This window comes from Perca fluviatilis, chromosome 4 (genome assembly GCF_010015445.1).
Source record: "Perca fluviatilis chromosome 4, GENO_Pfluv_1.0, whole genome shotgun sequence".
Taxonomy (NCBI): domain Eukaryota; kingdom Metazoa; phylum Chordata; class Actinopteri; order Perciformes; family Percidae; genus Perca; species Perca fluviatilis.
Window position 1 is genome coordinate 41,655,791 of NC_053115.1, and position 26,218 is coordinate 41,682,008.

Below are 26,218 nucleotides of genomic sequence, written 5' to 3' on the forward strand. Positions count from 1 at the left end.
ACGGTGCCTCTGCTAAATAGTCTCAGGAAGGAACTTGTTTTGGTGGAACATGTACGTTCAAAAGTAGTTTTAGTCGTGCAACAGAAAACTCAGATTGGACAGATAGTCTAGCTAGCTGTCTGGATTCACCCTGCAGAGATCTGAGGAGCAGTTAACCATAGTCCTCACAAATCCACCGGAGGTTAGAACGCCAACACAGAGGAAGAGGAAGGAGACGGACATCCGGCTGAAAAGAGGGACATCCGGCGGAATTTCCGGCAATCCCAGAAGTGGAACATCGTGGATATAGACTAGCATAAAACTGACACAACACTTGAATTCAACTGTATTCACTGTGGTCAATCTGGTCTTATAACATTTTTAACGGCCCCACGACGGCTAATGTAAAAACCAACCTCTTAAAGGTGCCGTAGGTAAGATTGCGAAGATCCAGGACTTTGAAAAAATTTGAACATCGACAACTTCTCAGTCCCTCCCCCCCTTTCCGCTAAAGCCCAAATTGGTCTCCTAAGCCCCTACCCTCACAAGGGAGAATGAATGCATGTGCATGAGCAGTGATTGACACTCAGTGAGACACCCCATTGGCCCTGATTAGTGCATCTGATATGTAATTTTTTTATTTGTAATCTTTTACGTTTTTCGTTTGTGTGCTACTGCGCTTCCCTGTGTGTGTGCGTGTGTGTGTGTGTGTAACAAGCATAGTGTGCTCGCGTTGTGCAGGAGCCTAGGAGCATTTTACTAATTTGCTGTTAAAATAACAATGAAATGCTGCGCTATTGACTTTAGACCAGGTTTTTGTTGGTCAATGGTGCGATCACTTCCCGCTGCCTCAAGATAGCAATACTCCCAGAATGCACCTGAACACACCTCCCTGTAAGACCAGCACGCCCATGGGCGCACAGATGGGCTCAGGTGCATTTGCTATTTAAACGACGCGGGCGCTGGACGGAAAACTGACCACTGGGTCGGTCTTAAACCTTTTAGTACTTTCAGGAAATGACCCAAACTTTCCCCTTTTTTTCACCCATTGTATCACTAGCATTCATGCAAAATGTGTTTGACTTCTATAATCCTGTCACGTCATTAGCAACTATTCCCAGACCCCACCCTCGCACTTGGACACGACTTGTAAAGCTCAACACAGTCGCTGCTTCAGTAATTCCATTCATCCATCCACTGATTCTTTCATTCAGCGGACTGCTCACTCCACAAACATCTCACTAACCGCCTCACAATGAAACCAGCCTCCGGGAACTAATTGCTGCTGGATAGGAAGCAGCTGTTGGCTTTGCTGGTGTTGCTGGTTGCCAAGCGGGAAGCAAGCATTCGGAAAGAAAAGGTGTTTCTAAGTGACTGGACGTGGGCAGATGACTGGGTGTGAATTGCTCTGCTCTCATGGTGAAGTGACATTTTTGTTTATATTTGTAATTGAAACACATTTATCTTATATTTTGTTTTGGATGAGAACAGCTTTTTTATGATGTAAAACACGTGTAATATTTTTTAGTTTTTAGTAGCAACAGCCCACTTTTTCTATGTTGCACTTTTACAGAAATTGCTTTTTTTCCCCCGCAAGTTAAAAAGCAAATAGAGATACAGTAAAAGGACAAGACACACCAACCCGATATCACAGAACTAGCGGCTACGAAAGCCGACTGTTGAGTCGCCTCACGTCATGTTTGTCTTGGCCAAAAAGTTGCACTTTAACACACCGCAACGACTACAGCCAACGGAAAACTAGCACGAACGTTCTGCACCTGCGTGAGAGGAAATCCCTCTCCATACCAGCAGGTGGCGGTGGTCTATTTGTCATTCAGAAAGGGAAACCGAATCGCTCGTTGTTTGCCTTCATAACTCACTGAAGGGAAACATGCTGCCACACGGTGACTTCAGGAAGGTACGAGGATTTTCCAGTTCTGTTGTTTCGTTATCTCTGAGTCCGGCAGTGACCATGGTGTCTGGAATAGAGCAGCTGCAGGCTACCGCTAAGATAACATTACTCTGTGTCTTTGGCTGCATGCTACCAGCCGCTGAGCTAACTTTACCTAGTGTCTTTAGCTGCAGGCTACCGCTAAGCTAACAATACCCAGTGTCTTTAGCTGCAGGCTACCGCTAAGCTAATGTTACCCTGTGTCTTTAGTGGCATGCTACCAGCCGCTGAGCTTACGTTACACAGTGTCTTTAGCTGCATGCTAGGTTTATACTTGTAATTTGAGATTGTATCAGAATAGGTTTACATGGTTTAATTTTCAAAAATCACCATATTTTTGTTGTACTGAACATTGCTGCAGCTCCTCTTTTCACCCTATGTTCAGGTCTCTGTTTTAGCTACAGAGTGAGACCTCTCAACTTCTGTAACATCTTTGCGGTCAGTCGCACATGCTCAGTAGCTAGGTAAGGACTACATGAGCTAGCTAGCTGTTTCTCCAACTTTGGCCTGTACAAGGCAGGATTAGCCGGGAGACTTCTTCTAAACAAGGGCGCACTTCCAACTTTGTGTGGAATACCTGCAGAACAGGGACATGGAAGTAGTTCTATACAATTCATTTTGTAGATTAGGGTATATTCGTGTGTGTTGTAGCAGTGTTTTGCCATTGAGAACGAGCTAGCATGCTAGCCCTAGCACCCTCGTTTCGGCTAGTGACGTAGAAAGCCGTGCAGATTGTGACCAGCTCACCCGGAGACTGAAGGCAGGACACATTCAGAAACCATATCTCACTCAAAACACCATGGATGTTTTTTTTTTCAAAGTTTGTATGCGTGTTGAAGCACCAGAGACACAAAATAACACCCCAAATCACCAGAAAAGTGATTTTTTCATAATATGGGCACTTTAATTTATCAACTGGCCCCCATGGTCGCTAAGACGTCACATAATCAATTGCTCTGATTGGTTGTAGCTCTATCCAATTTAGTGCAGAGGCATTTTCTTTCCTGGTTGGGTTGAAACACACCCCCATATGGCCCAATGGAGCAGTATCAGACTCCTATTCTGACTAGAATCTGAGTATGACCACGTCCGGCTAGGATATCATTGTTATATCTAGTAACATGAGAGAGTGAAGAATATAACAAGAAGTGTGACCTAAACTTACCTTACATCTGGACATGATGTTTCCCATTTATCTAATGTGAGGCTGTTTTAATCTTTCATAAGCACCATAACACTCATCAACACAGCATCACCTCCCATGTTGTTAATCTGTTCATCTCCATCTTTATTCTTCCCTACTGTTCCCGTGAAGTGTTTAACTGTAGAAAACACCATCTGCTGCTGACATTAACAGAAGACCTCAGAGCACACAGAGCTTTCTCAAACTGAAATGAAAAAGTAGTTTTTAAAGCATGTTTGGAGGACGTTTCTACGGTTACAACATCCACCAGATTGCTTTGAAAGCTGCGTCAAGGAGACATGACTTCATTGACGTTTATGACATTGTTATGAAGTTCTCCCCGGCTCTGAAAGCAATACGTCCGCTGAGAAAGACCTTTAACTGCACACAGACTGTAAAATCAGACATCACGACAGCAGGAAAACGACCCAACGCTTCACTTTCATCAGTAACTTAATCGGGTTATGACTGAGCTTTGTGTCACAAGTCGGCATGTTATTAACTGATAGGCACCCAACCAATAAGTGAGGAAAGGAAGCAAATGTATTAAAGACGCACATTCTTGTGTGGTTTTCATAGATATCGTCTCTTCTCCCTTTTGGAGAAACTGACTTCTGACCTCAATCATAATTCCGACAGATTCTGGAGACTTTGGAGAACACTGCATTCCTTCCTGCAGAGACTCTGACGTCACTGGGTTTGGTTTAATCTGGATGTACTTAGCTATTTATTTTTTGTACAGTACTACTTAGTTTGTTATTTATAGTTTTGTTTTATATATATATATATATATATATATATATATTTGTTTTTTCCATACTTCTTTGAACTTAGTTTGAAGACAATGCAGCGTCTGCTGTTCGTTTTGGGTTGGATTCTTCTGTTGTAGGTTTTTTGTGTGTATATATATATATATATATATATATATATATATATATATGTACAGTATATATACTTTTTTCTGTTGTTGGTGTGTCTGTTAAAAAAAAAATACGCACGTTCTCGTGTGAAAATAGTCAAGAAAGCAAATACATAATGGTAGACAGACAGACGAGTTCTGTCTCTGCTGCAGGTTTTCAGCTCGTCTCTCTCTCTCTCTCTCTCTCTCTCTCTCTCTCTCTCTCTCTCTCTCTCTCTCTCTCTCTCTCAAAGCTAAGCACAAACAGCCTGAAAAGCTCCACCATTTAATGACCAAAATCGATCTTAAAAGCACCCTTTCGTTCGGAATACTTACGTGTTTACCCAAAAGCTCAGAGGAAAGCTCTGACGAACGACGTTCGTGATTAATGTTGCTCTTTAAATGGGGCGCTAAACATATAAATCAGGCATAAATGTTTAAACGGGTGACGTCATGAAAAAAAGGCAATGTATGTATGAAATGCATCAACTGTAGACGGAAGAATGAAACTCAATCTGTCATGTTTGTGTTCAGAGGAGTGGACGTGGAGAGAGAAAGCACTTTTCAAACTGAGAAGACAAACACTTGGTTTCTATTGATGAAAGAAAGAACTAGAAGAAGAAAGAACAGTTTTCTCTGTAGTCATTAAATCTATACTTCATCTAACGCTGTGCCACTCAAACCATTCTGCTATTTTAGCATGAAATCTTTTTTTTTTTAGGGCTGTCAATTGATTAGAATATTCGGTAACACTGACATGACACTGTCATAACTATGACATAACACTGTCAAGAACGTGTCATAAACTTTATAAACAAGTCATGCGTTTATGACTTCTGTCATTAAGTGTCATTCGGTTTTTGTCATGACAAGTTGACATTGTTGGGCTTGTCTTGATTATGATAAGTTCAAATCAAAAGTGACATTACCAGAAGTTGTCTTGGTCATGACAAGTTGACATTAAATTTGTTTTGGGATGTCTTTGTCATGACAACTAGACATTAACCAGGATGACATTACCAGAGGATGTCTTTGTCATGACAACTTGACATAATGTCATCCTGTTTAATGTCAAGTTGTCTTAATAAGGACACTCCAAAGAAATTTAATGTCAAGTTGTCATGACAAATATATCTTCTGGTAATGTCATCCTGGTTAATGTCAAGCTGTCATGACAAATACATCTTCTGGTAACAACATCCTGGTTAATGTCAAGTTGTCATGACAAAGACATCCCAAACAAATTTAATGTCAACTTGTCATGACCAAGACAACTTCTGGTAATGTCACTTTGATTAATGTTAAGTTGTCATAATCAAGACAACCCAAACAATGTCAACTTGTCTTGACAAAAACCGACTGACACTTAATGACAGAAGTCCTAAAATATTCATGACTTGTTTATAACGTTTATGACACGTTCATGACAGTGTCATGTCATAGCTATGACATGACACTGTCATAACTATGACATGACAGTGTCATGTCATAGTTATGACAGTGTCATGTCACGATTATGTCGATACCTTCAAGTAAAGTGTTACCGAATATTTAATTGCACATGAGTGTCCTAGTTAACTCGCGATTAATAGCAAAAGGGTTGTACTTAGTGTCTAAATTAATTGATAGGTGTGTTTTGGGCATACCATGCTGCCATGTCACTCCTGGACTTGTTTAGAACAGTTTGTTCTTGTCTCTGGATGCGTTTCCTACCTGAGTGGGAGAGCTGCAGCCGTGGCCCTGTTTGCCTCCAGGCTTTGGCATCTGGATGGGCGCTGGAGTCTGCCGGCTGCAGCCACAGCAGCGGGACGACACACAGAAAGAGCATGTGAGGAGACTTCAGCCCTCCTCCTCCTCCTCCTCCTGATGCTGCCTGCAGAACAACCGCTGTCATCTCTGATTGATCTTCACCAACTTACAGAGAAAGATGGAAGTAATCCGAACCAACCGGTCGCATCACAGTCTGCAGCTGACTGGAGGAGAAAATACAGAGAGAGGGAAAGAGAGTCTCATTAAATGTGTTATAAAACACTGAACAGGAGTTCTTTTGGCCGCTCTACCACAACATCCAGAGGTCCCATTTATAAAACATCGCTAAAAAGGAGCACACCCATGCACATACGCAGAGACAGAGTGTGTAAGTAAAGGAGACGGACAGAGAAAGAGAGAGCCCAGAGCTCCGGTTAGACCATAAACAATGTGACAGATTCTCAGAGAGCGTGCTGCAACACAACCTGAACATTTACAAGAACATTACGGTCACGAGAGTGAAACTACAGTATGGCTTCTATCATAAAAAAACATAACATGTGACATTTTGTGTGTCTTTGTGGTTGTTTTTGGTCTCATTGAGGGCGTTTGGCATCCATCTGTAGACTTTTAGCTTCCCTTTGGAGTCGTTTTGCATCTATTTGTGATCGTTTTTGTCTCTTTGAGCGCGTTTTGCATCCCTTTGCATCCCTTTGAAGTCGTTTTGTGGTAGTTTTGTGTCTCTTTGTGGTAGTTTTGTGTCTTTGTGGTAGTTTTCCGTCTCTTTGAGGGGGTTTCGCAACTATCTGTAGTCATTTTGCGTCTCTTTGTGGACGTTTTCCAGTGAAAGAGTCGGATAGCGAAAGAGAGAGCCCAGAGCTCCGGTTAGACCATAAACAATGTGACAGATTCAACACAACCTGAACATTTACATCACAAGAGTGTGTATCATGAAAAACATTAGATGATACCAGATAAACTTTATCTGGTTATGTGGAGTCAGACTGCTGAATAAACATTAAAGCACTTATTTTCCAAAACAATGATGAATCTGATACTCAAAGATAATTACATTTCAAACTCCAACTGGGGCCGATATGTTTCGGGAGAGAAACAATCCCAACATCGAGTCTAATCGAATCAATGCACATTAGCAGAGCAAACGAACCAAAGAACATAGTTTGTTTTTTTGGATTTATTCCATCTGAACGTTGGATGTGTCATTAGCAGGCTAGCGAGCACCTGAATAAATCCCTCGTAGACAGGAACTATATGTGCAGCTAGAACTGGGTGTGGTAATGTGGGAACGTAGTTCACGAGGGGAACAGGTCAATTCATCATTTTGTACCGTTTACTGTCGTAGGGGCTGGCTGATTCTGAGTGTTTAGTTTGAGAAATGTGAGGAGAAAGTACCTGCTGAGAGAGGAATGACAGTTAACTTGTTGGCTAACTTGACTGCTGAACTTTTAAGTGCTCTTAAAAAAGTCCCATGACATGCTGCTTTTTGGATGCTTTTATATAGACCTTAGTGGTCCCCAAATACTTTATCTGAAGTCTCTTTTATATAGACCTTAATGGTCCCCTAATACTGTATCTGAAGTCTCTTTTATATAGACCTTAGTGGTCCCCTAATACTGTATCTGAAGTCTCTTTTATGTAGGCCTTAGTGGTCACCTAATACTGTATCTGAAGTCTCTTTTATGTAGACCTTAGTGGTCCCCTAATACTGTATCTGAAGTCTCTTTTATATAGACCTTAGTGGTCCCCTAATACTGTATCTGAAGTCTCTTTTATATAGACCTTAGTGGTCCCCTAATACTGTATCTGAAGTCTCTTTTATATAGACCTTAGTGGTCCCCTAATACTGTATCTGAAGTCTCTTTTATATAGACCTTAGTGGTCCCCTAATACTGTATCTGAAGTCTCTTTTATATAGACCTTAGTGGTCCCCTAATACTGTATCTGAAGTCTCTTTTATATAGACCTTAGTGGTCCCCTAATACTGTATCTGAAGTCTCTTTTATATAGACCTTAGTGGTCCCCTAATACTGTATCTGAAGTCTCTTTCCCGAAATTCAGCCTTGGTGCAGAATTACAGCCACTAGAGCCAGTCCCACAATGAGCTTTCCTTAGGATGTGCCATTTCTTTGTCTGTAGCTATTGAGGAGGAGAGGGGGGCAAGGTGGAGGGTGGGGGTGTGGCTTTGACCAACTGCCACTTTGCTTGTTTGAAAGCCATGATGTCTCTCTCTCATGGGTGGGCCAAATTCTCTGGGTGGGTAAAGCAGAGAAAGGGGAGGTAACCTTTCTCCTTATGACCTCATAAGGAGAAGATTCCTGATTGGTCCATCTGAGCTTTCATTTTCTCAAAGGCAGAGCAGGATACCCAGGGCTCGGTTTACACTTATCACCATTTCTAGCCACTGGGGGACCATAGGCAGGCTGGGGGAACACATATTCATGTTAAAAAACCTCATAAAGTGAAATTTTCATGCCATGGGACCTTTAAGCAGAAAGAAGACACAAAACTGTACAACCACAGACGGATTATGAGACAACGGGCCACCAATCCTCCATTTGGTTCTACAAAAGACTAACGATACACATACACAAGAATACTCATTCAGTGTTAACCTACATTTTTTATTACTACACATGAATAATATCCCTCCTTTGGAGATTAAGGTGGGGTTAAAAATTAATGAAAATATTTGCCACAGTTGGGGGGGGAGGGGGGGGCAGAGGGGAGTCGAGGCTTAATATTAGAGGGGCACTAGCTTTGTGAGACTCTGTGGTTGTTTTGCGTCTTTGCATTTCTGTTGTCATTTTGTGTCTTGTGGTGTTGGTTTTGCATCTATCTGCAGTCACTGTTTCCCTTTGTAGTCTCTTTGCGTCTCTTTGTGGTCATTTTGTGTGTATTTTCTGTCTTTGAGGTTGTTTTGCATCTATCTATAGTCACTTTGTTTCCCTTTGTAGTCTCTTTGCGGTCATTTTGTGTGTATTTTCTGTCTTTGAGGTTGTTTTGCATCTATCTATAGTCACTTTGTTTCCCTTTGTAGTCTCTTTGCTTCTCTTTGAGGTTGTTTTGTGTTTATTTTGTGTCTTTGAGGTTGTTTTGAGTCGATCTGCAGTCACTTTGTTTCCTTTTGTAGTCTTTTTGTGGTCGTTTTGTGTGTATTTTGTGTCTTCCAGGTTCTTTTGCGTCAATCTGTTGTCATTTTGCCTCCCTTTGTAGTTGTTTTGCCCTTCTCTGTGATTGTTTTGTAGTTGTATTGCATCCATCTGTAGTAACTTCCATTTGTAGTTTTCTTTTGCGTCTTTTTGTGGACGTTTAGCATCTCTGTGATGTCATCTCTTTTTGGTCGTTTCGTGTGCCTTTGTGGTTGTTTTCCGTCTCTTTGAGGGTGTTTTGCGTCTATTTTGCTTCCCTTTGTAGTTGTTTTGCATCTCTTTGTTGTACTTTTCTTTGTCTTTGTGGTCGTTTTGTGTTTCTTTGTGGGTACATTGTGTCTCATCTCTTGTAGTTTGAAGAGTAGTTTGATTTACTTTCCAACAGGAATTGTTAACAGTCGCCTCAAACAGATGCTCTGGTCAAATGGTGTCCAGTCATGTCCAGAGTGTCCCGGTCAGTAATCCATCCGTGAGAACAACACAACACTCAGTAGTGTTGAAAAAAGTCTCTGAAGTGCAACGCTACTTCCCTCCGCTGTAACTATAGACTAACCATGAAATTATTTCAGGTGGCAGGGCCATTTGCAGAGCCTGCAAGACTAGTTCCAGGAGAAACTGATCGTGTTTTCATAGGATAATTCATCCTGATCTATCATGGAGGCTGGCTGGCTTGCATCTTGTCAGCAGGTTTTAAAGAGCTCAACATATTGGAAAGACGCCCGCTGACAGAGGAAAGACAGTCAGAGATTTAACTTGGCTGCTGCTCCACTTTTTAGCATAACTCCTGAGGCTGTGGGTACAGAAATGTGGAGGATATCCGAGTTCATAACAAACTCAGACAAGTTATATGCTTGGTGTTTGAAGTACAGTATGACAAGATCTCCGCATTGCATCAATAAGCAAGTATTTTCTTTTCCAACCCAGCCTCTGCCTCAGTGTCTTATTTCTTCTCCACTAAAAACAACACATTCTCCTGAAAAACATATGCACAAAATTTCCAAAAATTAGGCGACGGCCGGCCGGTTACATGACAGTTCAGTTTAGCGTCTTTACCCTTACATTTAGCCGTGGAAAGGTGACTGTGAGCCGGGCCGTGACAACAAGCCGTGACGGGACGGCTGTTTCAGAGGCTGTTACCGTTGAGTTAAGCCGACAAAAAGTGACCCTCAGGCGGCGGCGACAGTTCAGCTTAGTCACCAAAATAACTAGTTAAGATTTTGCATCTTTTTGTGGATAGCTTTGTGTGCCGTTTTTTATCCCTTTTATCTCATTTTGGATCTCTTTGTGATATTTTTGTGTCTCTTAAAGTTTAGCTGGCAAAAGGTAGAGGGTGGGGTGTGGCTTTGACCAACTGCCACTTTGCTTGTTTGAAAGCCATGATGTCTCTCTCTCATGGGTGGGCCAAATTCTCTGGGTGGGTAAAGCAGAGAAAGGGGAGGTAACCTTTCTCCTTATGACCTCATAAGGAGAAGATTCCTGATTGGTCCATCTGAGCTTTCATTTTCTCAAAGGCAGAGCAGGATACCCAGGGCTCGGTTTACACTTATCACCATTTCTAGCCACTGGGGGACCATAGGCAGGCTGGGGAACACATATTCATGTTAAAAACCTCATAAAGTGAAATTTTCATGCCATGGGACCTTTAAGCAGAAAGAAGACCAAAAACTGTACAACCACAGACGGATTATGAGACAACGGGCCACCAATCCTCCATTTGGTTCTACAAAAGACTAACGATACACATACACAAGAATACTCATTCAGTGTTAACCTACATTTTTATTACTACACATGAATAATATCCCTCCTTTGGAGATTAAGGTGGGGTTAAAATTAATGAAAATATTTGCCACAGTTGGGGGGGGGGCAGAGGGGAGTCGAGGCTTAATATTAGAGGGGCACTAGCTTTGTGAGACTCTGTGGTTGTTTTGCGTCTTTGCATTTCTGTTGTCATTTTGTGTCTTGTGGTGTTGGTTTTGCATCTATCTGCAGTCACTGTTTCCCTTTGTAGTCTCTTTGCGTCTCTTTGTGGTCATTTTGTGTGTATTTTCTGTCTTTGAGGTTGTTTTGCATCTATCTATAGTCACTTTGTTTCCCTTTGTAGTCTCTTTGCGGTCATTTTGTGTGTATTTTCTGTCTTTGAGGTTGTTTTGCATCTATCTATAGTCACTTTGTTTCCCTTTGTAGTCTCTTTGCTTCTCTTTGAGGTTGTTTTGTGTTTATTTTGTGTCTTTGAGGTTGTTTTGAGTCGATCTGCAGTCACTTTGTTTCCTTTTGTAGTCTTTTTGTGGTCGTTTTGTGTGTATTTTGTGTCTTCCAGGTTCTTTTGCGTCAATCTGTTGTCCCGGTCAGTAATCCATCCGTGAGAACAACACAACACTCAGTAGTGTTGAAAAAAGTCTCTGAAGTGCAACGCTACTTCCCTCCGCTGTAACTATAGACTAACCATGAAATTATTTCAGGTTGCAGGGCCATTTGCAGAGCCTGCAAGACTAGTTCCAGGAGAAACTGATCGTGTTTTCATAGGATAATTCATCCTGATCTATCATGGAGGCTGGCTGGCTTGCATCTTGTCAGCAGGTTTTAAAGAGCTCAACATATTGGAAAGACGCCCGCTGACAGAGGAAAGACAGTCAGAGATTTAACTTGGCTGCTGCTCCACTTTTTAGCATAACTCCTGAGGCTGTGGGTACAGAAATGTGGAGGATATCCGAGTTCATAACAAACTCAGACAAGTTATATGCTTGGTGTTTGAAGTACAGTATGACAAGATCTCCGCATTGCATCAATAAGCAAGTATTTTCTTTTCCAACCCAGCCTCTGCCTCAGTGTCTTATTTCTTCTCCACTAAAAACAACACATTCTCCTGAAAAACATATGCCAAAATTTCCAAAAATTAGGTGACGGCCGGCCGGTTACATGACAGTTCAGTTTAAGCGTCTTTACCCTTACATTTAGCCGTGGAAAGGTGACTGTGAGCCGGGCCGTGACAACAAGCCGTGAGGGACGGCTGTTTCAGAGGCTGTTACCGTTGAGTTAAGCCGACAAAAAGTGACCCTCAGGCGGCGGCGACAGTTCAGCTTAGTCACCAAAATAACTAGTTAAGATTTTGCATCTTTTTGTGGATAGCTTTGTGTGCGTTTTTTATCCCTTTTATCTCATTTTGGATCTCTTTGTGATATTTTTGTGTCTCTTAAAGTTTAGCTGGCAAAAAGGTACCCTCCCGTGGAGACGAGTTTGGGCATCAAAATGAGTAGTTAAGATTATGCATATCTTTTTGGGTAGTTTTGTGTCTCTTTATGGTTGTTTTCTTTAGTCATTCTGCATCCCTTTGGTGTCACTTAAAGCTTGGTTTCGGCAGACGTTACAGTTGAGTTTAGCCGGCAAAAAGTGACCCTCCTCCATGGTTTCAGCGCAATTTCATTTTTGTCTCAAATCATAGGCATCTGTCCTTGATCTGCTAGCTGCCTGCCCCCTGAACACACTCTGAAAGAGCCCGGTCTCGGGAGACAACACAGGGGTCGTAAACGTCAAACAAACACTAGGGGCACAGGCTGTGCACCAAAATACAACAAACCACGTTCCAGCCAATCACCGACCAGATGGTTGGGGGAGGGGTTGAGGGTTAGTGCGCATGCACATAATGGTGGGGGGGGGGGACAGTGAGCAGAGTTGATTGAGTAGAGTGAGTTGTATCTGAGAGTAGCTTCTGGATAGCTGGTATGTTTGTATTTTGGTGCACAGCCTGTGCCCCTAGTGTTTGTTTGACGTTTACGACCCCTGTGTAGTCTCCCGAGACCGGGCTTTTTCACAGTGTGTTCAGGGGGCGGGCAGCTAGCGGATCAAGGAGAGATGCCTACGCAAAATGAAATTGTGCTGAAACCATGCAGTAACTCGTAGTGCACCTTTAAGTTTAGGCACCAAAACTAGTAGTTAAGATAGTGCATATCTTTTTGGATAGTTTTGTGTCTCTTTGTGGTTGTTTTCAGTAGACATTCTGCATTCCTTTGGTGTATCTCAAAGCTGGGTTTTCACGGCCGTTATAGTTGAGTTTAGCCGACAAAACGAATAGTGTGGTTTGATCCCTGAGGAACAAACGCGCGTTTCCTGGAAAAAAAATATTGCGTTCACCCTCCCCGACATGAACTCTGCTCCCCGGCTTGAAAGCCCTGTGTTTTGGGAGCCACACAACCCAGCTTTGTATGAATATGAACTTTAAAATATTCTGTTTCTGGAAAATGATGATGAGTTTTAAAGTCTTAATGCTGCTAACAGACTTCCAAACAGCTGTGGATGACTCATAACGTAATGACAAACTTGAACATACTTTACCTTTTATCCACCCCAGGGAAAAACCCTTTCAAATTAAAAGCATTCCCTTGTAATTCCTTGTGATGACAGATTATCTTCTGTTGGCTCTTTATTACTCTAGTCTTGTTTTGGGAGTTTAACCGCATTTTTCTCTATGACGCATCCTCTGAGAACTTGTTTCTATTGTGTATATTACACAAGTTTGTTTTGTATATTACAAGGAAGACTAAATTAAAGGATTTATTTACGAGTTACACAAACAGAGAGACAGAAAGAGAAGAGGAGGGAGTAAATAAAGGAAAAAAATCGTAAACATTAATATAAGTCGTAATTGCTGCTTGATGAAACAACTTCTGGGAGCATTTGCATGTGAAATACAACTGCAGACAGTTTTCCTGCGGTGTACTGTGAGTTTGACAACATCGTATGTTTCACATCATCGTTGTTCAGTTTGTTCATCACTTGACTCGAGGAAACGACCTCCTCAGAGCCGTCACCTCGGAGACAGACGAGGGACAAACTGTCTCTTCCTCTGCTCATCAAAGTGTGTGTGTGTGTGTGTGTGTGTGTGTGTGTGTGTGTGTGTGTGTGTGTGTGTGTGTGTGTGTGTGTGTGTGTGTGTGTGTGTGTGTGTGTGTTTTGTCCGAAGGAAACTTGGGTGTTGACAAGAGTTTTTAAATAAATTCCTGAAGGAAACTAATAGTTTATTTCCTCTGTCTGTTGGTTTGACACACACACACCCCCCCCCCCCACCCACACACACACACACACAAAATGTGGTACATGTGGCACCCGGATGACGACATAAAAATGGTTTGTTTACGTGTGTTTAAGGCGTTTTTTGGGAGTTTTCTTCAGGTCATCTGCAGGTCACAGAGGACGGTGGTTAGTTTATTCTCTGTTATTGTACATTACTACCTCTAACATGTGAAATATGTAATATTTCTGCAATAAAATGTCCACCTAAGGGTTCTCCGACGGTATAACATGTAATGTCTAATGTCTAAAATGTATAATGTAGAAAACTAACGCACAGCAACAGCTGTTGTGAGGTGCTGTAGTGGTCAGATTTTCAGATTTTATAAATTGCATGTGTTCTGTGTGCAGGAATCTTAATGTGCAAAGTAACTAGTAACTAAAGCTGTAACAGATGAATGTAGTGGAGTAACTAAAGTAACTAGTAACTAAAGCTGTAACAGATGAATGTAGTGGAGTAACTAAAGTAACTAGTAACTAAAGCTGGAACAGATGAATGTAGCGGAGTAACTAAAGTAACTAGTAACTAAAGCTGGAACAGATGAATGTAGTGGAGTAACTAAAGTAACTAGTAACTAAAGCTGTAACAGATGAATGTAGGGGAGTAACTAAAGTAACTAGTAACTAAAGCTGGAACAGATGAATGTAGCGGAGTAACTAAAGTAACTAGTAACTAAAGCCAGAACAGATGAATGTAGCGGGTAACTAAAGTAACTAGTAACTAAAGCTGGAACAGATGAATGTAGTGGAGTAACTAAAGTAACTAGTAACTAAAGCTGGAACAGATGAATGTAGTGGAGTAACTAAAGTAACTAGTAACTAAAGCTGGAACAGATGAATGTAGTGGAGTAACTAAAGTAACTAGTAACTAAAGCTGTAACAGATGAATGTAGTGGAGTAAAAAGTACAATATTTAGAAGTAGAAAGTGGCATGAAAAGAAAAGACTCAAGTAAAAGTACAAGTATCTCAACATTTGGACATTACTCCAGTGCAGTGCTTGAGTAAATGTACTTAGTTACTTTCCACTACTGACAGTTTGAAACTATGTCATCTACCCACGAAATAAAACATGACTTTGGAGGATGTTGGCGTCTCGTGGGTGAATCAGAGTCCGGTCCTTTGTGAGGTACTCAAACCTTTTGTTACAGAACGAATGTGTTGACACCTTTGAGTCACCCCCCGAATCTATCGGAACTATTGGGAGTCCAAACTGACAGACTACCGCTGCCGTCTGCCGCACAGGAAAGACAGAAATTGTTCAAGTGTTTGTTAAAGAGAAGAGCAGTAAAACGCCTCAGCCTCTACTTAGTGTGGATTGAGTCACATCACTGATATGTCGCCAATTTTTATGACCCTGCAAATAAGCAGACTATGGGACCTGTGTAGAATGTAATTCAGGCCTTTGTAAGTTTGAGTTGTTAGGATATGAAACACACGGGGATCAGTTACATGCAAATACCTTAAAAAGGTAAATTTAAGAAGATATGTGAAAATGCACTTAGACCTCAGAGGGCCCTATCTTGCACCCGGCGCAGAGCGGCGCAAAGCCCGACGCAAGTGTCTTTGCTATTTTAAGACCGTCCAGCGGCCACATCGTTTGAATAGCAAATGCACCATGCGCCCATCTGTGCGCCCATGGGCGTGCTGGTCTTACAGGGAGGTGCGTTCAGGTGCATTCTGGGCGTGTTGCTAGCTTGAGGCGCCATTGACCAACAAAAACCTGGTCTAAAGTCAATAACGCAGCATTTCATTGTTATTTTAAAGGGGCGCTATGCTTTTTGCGGTCAGGTTTCTCTATAGAGCTCCCCCGACAGGTTTCTCTATAGAGCTCCCCCTACAGGTTTCTCTATAGAGCTCCCGACAGGTTTCTCTATAGAGCCCCCCCTACAGGTTTCTCTATAGAGCTCCCCCGACAGGTTTCTCTATAGAGCTCCCCCTACAGGTTTCTCTATAGAGCTCCCCTACAGGTTTCTCTATAGAGCTCCCCCTACAGGTTTCTATTTCTCTATAGAGCTCCCCTACAGGTTTCTCTATAGAGCTCCCCCTACAGGTTTCTCTATATAGGCCCCCTACAGGTTTCTCTATGAGCTCCCCTACAGGTTTCTCCTATAGAGCTCCCCTACAGGTTTCTCTATAGAGCTCCCCTACAGGGTTTCTCTATAGAGCTCCCCCACAGGTTTCTCTATAGAGCTCCCCCTACAGGTTTCTCTTTAAAGAGCCCCCTACAGGTTTCTCTATAGAGCTCCCCCTACAGGTTTCTCTATAGAGCTCCCCTACAGGTTTCTCTATAGAGCTCCCCCTACAGGTTTCTCTATAGAGCTCCCCTACAGGTTTCTCTATAGAGCTCCCCCTACAGGTTCAGAATAGATATTTGGCAGCTCCTATGTTTACTGGTGTCTGACTCCTCTCTCGTTCAGTCTGCCGTTTCCTCTTCCTCTGTTCCTCCGACAATGCTTTCCTAACTTTCTGCTTCTTTTTTGCCGGTTCAGCCATAACGATAGTGTGAAAAACTCAATCGCTACCTTGTTAGCCGGTTCCCGGATGGGCGTATGTGTGCAGTGCCGTGAAGCAATTCGTTACATCGCGAGACATGATATCACGCCATACTTCCTGACGCTGAGGCCGGCGACATTTAACCCGAAAAGGGTCATATAACCATTCCAATGACTCCGAAGCGGTTCAGTTAAGAAAAAAAAACTGCATAGTTCCCCTTTAACAGCGAATTAGTAAAATGCTCCTAGGCTCGTGCACAGCGCGTGCACACTATGCTTGTTACACACACATTGGGACGCACAGCAGCACACACAAATATTAGGGTGCAAATCCTCCATCATAACAGCAATGCTCCAAGGTCCAAACGCGCCTGGCCTTTAAAGGGAATGGGAGATGATCTCTGATTGGTTGATTGCATGTTACGCCCAAAACACACCTCTGATTAATGAAGACCCTAAGTACAACCCTTTAGAACCAGGCGCCCGGCGCCTTTTTTACCGCCATCAAACTAGCAAAAGTGGATTTGGACACGCCCTAAACACACCTGCGCCAGGCGCTTCACGCTGTGCGCTTAGATCGTTAAAATAGGGCCCCAAGGGATAAAATGGCTTTTAATAAATAGTAGCGCTGTGACATTTTCTTCTCTCTTCCTCCTGCTTTTATGTGTTTTTATTCTTGGTGTATTAAAGCACTTTGGATACCTGCTGGTTATAAATAAATGACTGATAGTTGAAAGTTGTACACACATGCTCGCTGAGGAGAAGAGGGGGGATGACATTGTTGAGGAAAACCGTTCCCATGGTTATCAGCTGGTCCCATCTTTATTTCGTCTTCCTGTTGCACCATGGGGGGGTTTGGGCTAAACAATGAGTCAACACAACAAGCTGCGCCACATCCAGGTTTCCAGTCATCATTTTACACGTACAAATGTAGCAACTTTTCCTATGTTTAGTGGAGCGAAGAGATTGTTTAAATGAGTGGATAAAGAGTCGGATAAAATGGACTTCCTAAATATGGAAAATATTGTGGGCTCTAACATTTGAATCCTCCAAAGAAAAGAAAACATTTTCATGAAAAATATTTTTTTCATGTGGAATCTTTGTAAGAATGTAAAGGGTCATTTTGGTATGTTTCAACCTGGACCCTATTTTCCCAGGCACCGGGCCGCAATATAATCATATAGAGCAATTGCGCACCGTCAGTTTGCGTCCACTAAAAGTTCTGTTTTTGCCACTGACAGACTCAGATTATTATTCTACAAAAATTCTACAAAATTATGGAAAGGATCCCTACAGAGATAGAACCTTTTTTTTTTTTTTTTTAGAGTAAGATCCTTTCTGTTTAACATAAAGCAGCCCTGAAATCACCATCATCAAACCCACCAGACTCCATGTAAATAATCAGTACTTTTAGCGCATATAGAGCCATCATATTTCCACCAGACTCCATGTAAATAATCAGGACTTTTAGCACATATAGAGCCAGCATATTTCCACCAGACTCCATGTAAATAATCAGGACTTTTAGCATGTATAGAGCCAGCATATCTCCACCAGACTCCATGTAAATAATCAGGACTTATAGCATGTATAGAGCCAGCATATTTCTACCAGACTCCATGTAAATAATCAGGACTTTTAGTGCATATAGAGCCAGCATATTTCCACCAGACTCCATGTAAATAATCAGGACTTTTAGCATGTATAGAGCCAGCATATCTCCACCAGACTCCATGTAAATAATCAGGACTTTTAGTGCATATAGAGCCAGCATATTTCTACCAGACTCCATGTAAATAATCAGGACTTTTAGTGCATATAGAGCCAGCATATTTCTACCAGACTCCATGTAAATAATCAGGACTTTTAGCATGTATAGAGCCAGCATATCTCCACCAGACTCCATGTAAATAATCAGGACTTTTAGCGTGTATAGAGCCAGCATATTTCTACCAGACTCCATGTAAATAATCAGGACTTTTAGCGTGTATAGAGCCAGCAAATTTCCACCAGACTCCATGTAAATAATCAGGACTTTTAGCGTGTATAGAGCCAGCATATTTCCACCAGACTCCATCTAAATAATCAGGACTTTTAGCGTGTATAGAGCCAGCATATTTCCACCAGACTCCATGTAAATAATCAGGACTGTTAGCGTGTATAGAGCTAGCATATCTCCACCAGACTCCATGTAAATAATCAGGACTTTTAGCGTGTATAGAGCCAGCATATTTCCACCAGACTCCATGTAAATAATCAGGACTTTTAGCATGTATAGAGCCAGCATATTTCCACCAGACTCCATGTAAATAATCAGGACTTTTAGCGTGTATAGAGCCAGCATATTTCCACCAGACTCCATGTAAATAATCAGGACTTTTAGCGTGTATAGAGCCAGCATATTTCCACCAGACTCCATGTAAATAATCAGGACTTTTAGCGTGTATAGAGCCAGCATATCTCCACCAGACTCCATGTAAATAATCAGGACTTTTAGCGTGTATAGAGCCAGCATATTTCTACCAGACTCCATGTAAATAATCAGGACTTTTACTGCATATAGAGCCATCATATTTCCACCAGACTACATGTAAATAATCAGGACTTTTAGCGTGTATAGAGCCAGCATATTTCCACCAGACTCCATGTAAATAATCAGGACTTTTAGCATGTATAGAGCCAGCATATTTCCACCAGACTACATGTAAATAATCAGGACTTTTAGCGTGTATAGAGCCAGCATATTTCCACCAGACTCCATGTAAATAATCAGGACTTTTAGCGTGTATAGAGCCAGCATATTTCCACCAGACTCCATGTAAATAATCAGGACTTTTAGCGTGTATAGAGCCAGCATATTTCCACCAGACTCCATGTAAATAATCAGGACTTTTAGCGTGTATAGAGCCAGCATATCTCCACCAGACTCCATGTAAATAATCAGGACTTTTAGCGTGTATAGAGCCAGCATATTTCCACCAGACTCCATGTAAATAATCAGGACTTTTAGCGTGTATAGAGCCAGCATATTTCCACCAGACTCCATGTAAATAATCAGGACTTTTAGCGTGTATAGAGCCAGCATATCTCCACATGTAAATGGGTGAATTAAGGGTTTATTTCAACCAAACCAGAGTGGTGATTGTTGGAACAGTGGAAAGATGAACCAAGACGGCTTTTGATAGTTTTATTTAGTTTCTGTCCACTTTGAATGAAGTGTGTTTAACGATGCTAAAAATCCTGATTATTAACATGGAGTCTGGTGGAGTTTGGTGATGTTGATTTCGGGGCTCTTTCATGTTAAAAATGATCTTACTCTTTAACAAAAGGTCTATCTCTGTAAAGATCCTTTCCATGATGTTGTCAGACACTTAGAATAATAATCGGAGCCTGTCAGCGGCAACAAACAGCACTTTTAGTAAACTGACGGTGCAAAATTGCCCTTTAAGGTTAAATTGCAGCGTGTTTGGCCGCTTAATACCGGAACAATTTCAAAGCCTGTTGTTCCCATCAGTCACTCAGACAGAGAAATATGCGACAACAGCCTCTGGCGTGGAACCGCCCGGCGCTCCGTCTGCTCCCGTTATGACACCACTGTACACACTTCTGACCTGCCTTGTAATGTCAGAGCCTGGGAATACTTCAAATGCTTTCTCTGACCTCGGTCTCCCCCGGAGACCTGCGGTGAGCGTCTCCCGGGGGGGGGGGAGTTTTACTGTGTTTACAGGAGGACGAGGTGAGAACGTGTCGGGCCGCTCGAGGGACGCTGAGCAATCTCATCCTAACTGCCCGGAGGATTCATCAGCAGAGGGGGACTCAGTTTCTCCCCCCTCTCTCTTCTCTCTCTCCTCCTTCCTCTCTCTCTCCTCCTTTCTCCCCCTCTCTTCTCTCTCTCCTCCTTTCTGCCCCCTTCTCTCTCTCTCCTCCTTTCTGCCCCCTTCTCTCTCTCTCTCCTCCTTTCTCCCCCCCCTCTCTTCTCTCTCTCCTTGCCCCCCACCCCCTCTCTTCTTTCTCCCTCTCTCTTCTCTCGCTCCTCCTTTCTGCCCCCCCTCACTCTTCTTTCTCCCCCTCTCCCTTCTCTCTCTACTCCTTTCTCCCCTTATCTCTTCTTTCTCTACTGCTTTCTCCCCCTCTCTCTTCTCTCTCTATTCCTTTCTGCCCCCTCTCTCTTCTCTCTCTCTCTCTCTCCTCCTTTCTGCCCCCCCTCACTCTTCTTTCTCCCCCTCTCTCTGGTCCTTTCTCCCCTTTCTCTTCTCTCTCTCCTCCTTTCTGCCCCCTCTCTCTCTCTCTCTCCTTTCTGCCCCCCCCTCACTCTTCTTCCCCCCCTCCCTATTCTCTCTCTACTCCTTTCTCCCCCCTCTCTCTTCTCCCTACTCCTTTCTCCCCCCCTTCTCTCTCTACTCCTTTCTCCCCCCTTCTCTCTCTCCTCCTTTCTCCCCCCTTCTCTCTCTCCTCCTTTCTCCCCCCTTCTCTCTCTCCTTTTTCCCCCTTCTCTCTCTACTCCTTTCTCCCCCCTCTCTCTGCCCCCCCCTGTCTCTGATACTATGACATTTCCCAGTGTCCGTCGGCCAGAGGAGGCGACAGCTTTACAACTTATCTCTGCCCCTCTAATCCTCTCCATGATTTAATAACTCCTCTCCCTCCAGCTCTCTCCATCCCTCTAATCCTCAACATGATTTAATAACTCCCCTCCCTCCGTCTCTCCATCCCTCCATCCATCCCTCCATCCATCCCTCCCTCCGCGCTAATCCCTCCTGTCAACTGATCACTTTAACGTTAAATCCAGTTATCTCCGGGCTTTCTTTAATCTTAATCTCTCTCTCTCGCTCTCCCTTTCATGTGTCTCTAATGTAATGAACTTCCTCCCCCTCCTTTAACTACTCCACCTGACCACACTCGTCTTCTCTCTGCCTCCATATGTTCCAACCTCCTTTATACGGACGATACGCTTTTCTCCCGTTTCCATTCTGTGACGATACATGGGTAACGATTCTTCTTCTTCTTTGGGTGTAGCCGAGAACTTGTACTAACTTTATATTTACGTTTCAGTGTGTGTGTGTGTGTGTGTGTGTGTGTGTGTCTGTGTGTGTGTCTGAGTGTGCGTGTGTGTCTGAGCATGTGTGTGTGTCTGTGTGTTTGTTTGTTTGTGTGTGTGTGTGTGTGTCTGTGCATATGTGTGTGTCTTTCTGTGTGTCTGTGTGTCTGTGTGTATGTGTCTGTCTGTCTGTGTGTGTGTGTGTGTGTGTGTGTGTGTGTGAGTGTGTGTGAGCGTGTGTGTGCCTATGTCTATCTGTGTGTCTGTGTGTGTGTGAGCATGTGTGTCTGTGTCTGTGTGTGAGCGTGTGTGTCTGTGTGTGTGTTTCTGTATCTGTGTGTGTGTGTGTGTGTGTGTGTGTGTGTGTGTATAAATATGTGAACTTGCACAACAGTGATGCATTCCAGAAGTAATTTGCCAGATTGTGCTCCGTATTTGTGACGTAAAACATTTCATAGCAGTAACACATGGAGGTCTACTTTCTCAGGAGGAGGAATACACACATTCTTGGTCCACTGACAACATGTGCAAGCACTCAGGTGGATGGAAAGGATAAAAGCGAAGCATTAAGGGACAGTAAATCTCAAAAGTCTCTCTCTGGCGTTGCAGGGGGGAAATATTTGTTCTTTCACGCCACTGGTTGGATTTCCTCAGTGGAGGATGGCTTTTGTTGCCAGACTTTACGGACACTCACAAGGCAAAAACGTGTTGAGCAAAAGAATGGATTGTAAAAAAAAAATTAATATTTCATAGGCCTAATTTCCATCCATTCTGGGCTTTTTTCAGAAGTTGTTGTTGCCTTTTTGGACATTTTTGACACATTTTCAATTCTTTTTTCTAAAAGGTTTTTGTTGCTTTTTTTAAATTTTTGTTGAAAATTTTTTCAATGTTTTTTTTGCACCATTTCTGATATTTGGGGCCTTTTGAAGTGGTTGAGGTTTTTTTTTTTCTTCTACAATTTTGTCTCTTTTTTAAGTTTTTTTTTCGAGTTTTCTTAATACATGCTTACAGTACATGTCCCGGGATGTCCCTAGATAGTTGGATACCCCCCCCCCAACACACACAATGTTGAACCCAAAGTTACGCCCTTGGAATATTTCTGGAATCAGATAATCCTGCACGATGTTCCTGGATGTGTAAATTGCTAAGAGCTAAGCACCGGGAAAAGCTGAGGTTTCCGCTGCAAAATAGCCTCGGGAAGGAACTTGTTTTGGTGGAACAGTTTTAGTCGTGCAACAGAAAACTCTGATTGGACAGATAGTCTAGCTAGCTGTCTGGATTTACCCTGTAGAGATCTGAGGAGCAGTTAACCATAGTCCTCATAAATCCACCAGAGGTTAGAACGCCAACACAAAGAAAGAGGAAGGTGACAGACATCCGGCCTAAATGAGTGAAATCCGGCGGAGCGGTCCCGGAAGTGGAACGTCGTGGATATATGGACTACTCTTGACCCAACATCAACCTTTCGCTATGTTACAGTCCAGTGAGCCACAAAAACGCTGTTCTTCTTGATTCATCATTCCAGGGTTCATGAAATCCCCTCACATGGAGAGAAAACGTTTGGATGAAGAGAAAACAGCGCCCCGGTTTTCATTTTCAGATGAAAAGACTTTGCGGTCGAGTGATAGCCGCCGCCTGAGACAAGTGCAGGTCTCGTTTTCCCAGAGCGACGGCGACGGACGAGAGCTGAGAGTCAAGACAAACAAACTACGTTGTGGGAACTGAGCTGCGCTGTGCAAGGACTTCTGGGAAGAGGAAACTACCTCCCCTCTCCGATCACTGCTTCAGCCTCTATCTGCTCATAGTCTCTCTCTCTCTCTGGGGGTTTCTGGGAAGAGGAAAAAAGGCTGATGTCATTCACTTCCAGATGGCGGCGTACGGAAAGAGAAGAATAGGAAACGGGCCCCCTTGATTCTTACACAACTCACCCATATCCTTTTAGTTAGTCACATATTCTTACGAAGTCTTCAGCCACATTGTGAGAGAAAAAAAGACTTTTTTCTTAAATTACACACCTGCAGCCTGTTATTTATCCTGCAGATATAGACTTCAGTTTGCTCGACACGATATTTGAGGAAGTCGAGGCGAACAGAGAGTGATATATAATTCTAGATATAGAAAATCTTCAGCCTTTAAAACTACAGTATATCCTCCAGTCAACAGATGTATTAGGTGAAAGAGGTTGGCTGAGACGGTTCAAAACAAATACTAAATCTACAAATACTAAAGCTACAACACAAAACCTAAAGCTACAAATACTAAAGTTACAACACAAATACTAAATCTACAAATACTAAAGCTACAAATACTAAAGCTACAACACAAATACAAAAGCTACAACACAAATACTAAATATACAACACAAATACTAAAGCTACAACACAAATGCTAAAGCTACAACACAAATACTAAAGCTACAACACAAATACTAAAGCTACAACACAAATGCTAAAGCTACAACACAAATGCTAAAGCTACAACACAAATGCTAAAGCTACAACACAAATACAAAAGCTACAACACAAATGCTAAAGCTACAACACAAATACTAAAGCTACAACACAAATACTAAAGCTACAACACAAATGCTAAAGCTACAACACAAATGCTAAAAGAACTCTCCTCCTCCACATGTGTAGCACTTCTGCATTTGTGTCGAAGCTTTTGCAATCAAGCTCAACAGTGACCATCTCACTTTTTGGTAACCGGTTCTGGAAATAATTTCCCCTGTTCAATATCTCAGTTGCATTAAATGCTTCTATAAAGAGATTTAAGAGTGGGACCGAGCCAGCAGCTACAAGATGAATCGTGACCATAAAACATTTGAAAAGAAAATTTTACAGGAGCAGAAACCGTTTCACGTCCTCACAGCTCGCGGCCCGTCTACCTCGGATGGTTTAGACATCACGGACAGTGGTGTAGTCTACGTGATACGCGGGTGGTGATGGTGCAGTTGATATGACACATGACTTTGGTGTGGGAGACCTGGGTTCGATTCCCACTGCGATACATCAACCAATGTGTCCCTGAGCGAGACACTTAACCCCTAGTTGCTCCAGAGGCGTGCGACCTCTGACATATATAGCAATTGTAGGTCGCTTCGGATAAATGCGTCAGCTAAATGACATGTAATGTAATGTTATACACAGTATACCCACTAAGAAATCTCCAGGATTTCCATATACCCACTAAAACATGTGCAATGATACGCAACAACATAGTTTTGTGACAGAACTTTCACTTCAGATATTTGTATTCACAAATACAGGTATTTGAGTAATGTTACAGCAATTTAGCAGAGATTTAGTATTTTGAATAGGTAGCAGCAGGTTGCCTGGAGGATTTTTTTTTTTAAACACACACACTGGACTCTGTTAAGGGAATAACAAACCAAAGGTTCCCGCTGGTCAACTCTTTAAACTCCACCTTTCCCCAAAATCCCAAAGGCAGTGGCTGAGACATCTAACCAGACAGTGGCCATACATCAGCCGTACGGCATTTTGAGTCATTAAATCCACACACACACACACACACACACACACACAGGAGAGAGAGAGAGAGAGAGAGAGAGAGAGAGAGAGAGACACACACACACACACAGAGAGAAAAAGAAAGAGACACAGAGAGAGACAGAGAGAGAGAGAGAGAGACACACACACACACACACATAGAGAGACACACAGAGAGAGAGAGACACACACACACACACACACAGAGAGCGAGAGAGAGACACACACACACACACACACACACGCCTAATGATGTTGTTCCCTCACTCTAACAATAAGCAACGGTTTCCCTCTGGGCTTCTTTCAGGAAAAAGCTCTGTGTGTTCCTGTGTCGATGAAAAGGAAGAATGAAAAGAAAAGACAGGAACACAAAGCGTTAAAAGAAAAGAACATGTTTACGCTGCACCTGTAGATGAATTCCTCAGGTTCAGGTCCCACACACACACACACACACACACACACACACACACACACACACACACACACACACACACACACACACACACACACACACACACACACACACACACACACACACACACACACAGACGTCTGCCAGGTTCAGGTGTCCGGGTCAATAAGGGATTCTGTTTTACTCTATTGAGTTGCCGTGTTAAATTTAAAGCCTGGACCCTATGTTCCTATGTTTTTGTGTCTAAGTGACTTGGTCCAGTATTAAATATTAAGCTCATTGATGATTTAATTTTCAGAAAACACAATATATTTGTTGTACTGCACATTGCTGCAGCTCCTCTTTTCACCCTGTGTGTTGAGCTCTCTGTTTTAGCTACAGAGTGAGGCATCTCACTTCTGTTCCATCTTTGTTGGGAGTCACACATGCTCAGTAGCTAGGTAAGGACTACTAGCCAGTCAGAAGCAGAGTATGAGGGCGTGCCCTGACAGTACCTAGGTAAGGACTACTAGCCAGTCAGAAGCAGAGTATTAGGGCGTGCCCTGACAGTAGATAGGTAAGGACTACAAGCCAGTCAGAAGCAGAGTATGAGGGCGTGCCCTGACAGTAGCTAGGTAAGGACTACTAGCCAGTCAGAAGCAGAGTATGAGGGCGTGCCATGCTAGCAGCTAGGCGAGCGTTATAACGTGTGTTCCAAAGTGACCCACGTCTGTCTCTGAAGTAAAGGCTGGACTACAATAGAGCTGTTTGGAGCAGTTGGTGAACAGTGTTT

The 26,218-nt window shown here is 42.7% G+C and overlaps 1 protein-coding gene across 1 annotated transcript in view; it reads right to left on the minus strand.

Moving 5' to 3' along the window:
• si:dkey-49n23.1 (semaphorin-3D) overlaps positions 1-26,218 on the minus strand; it is a 126,544-nt gene that overhangs the window by 80,114 nt on the left and 20,212 nt on the right. The window contains 1 exon segment of the mRNA XM_039796473.1: positions 5,725-5,984. Within this exon segment, the coding sequence (XP_039652407.1) occupies positions 5,725-5,905 (181 nt within the window). The 5' untranslated portion in view covers positions 5,906-5,984.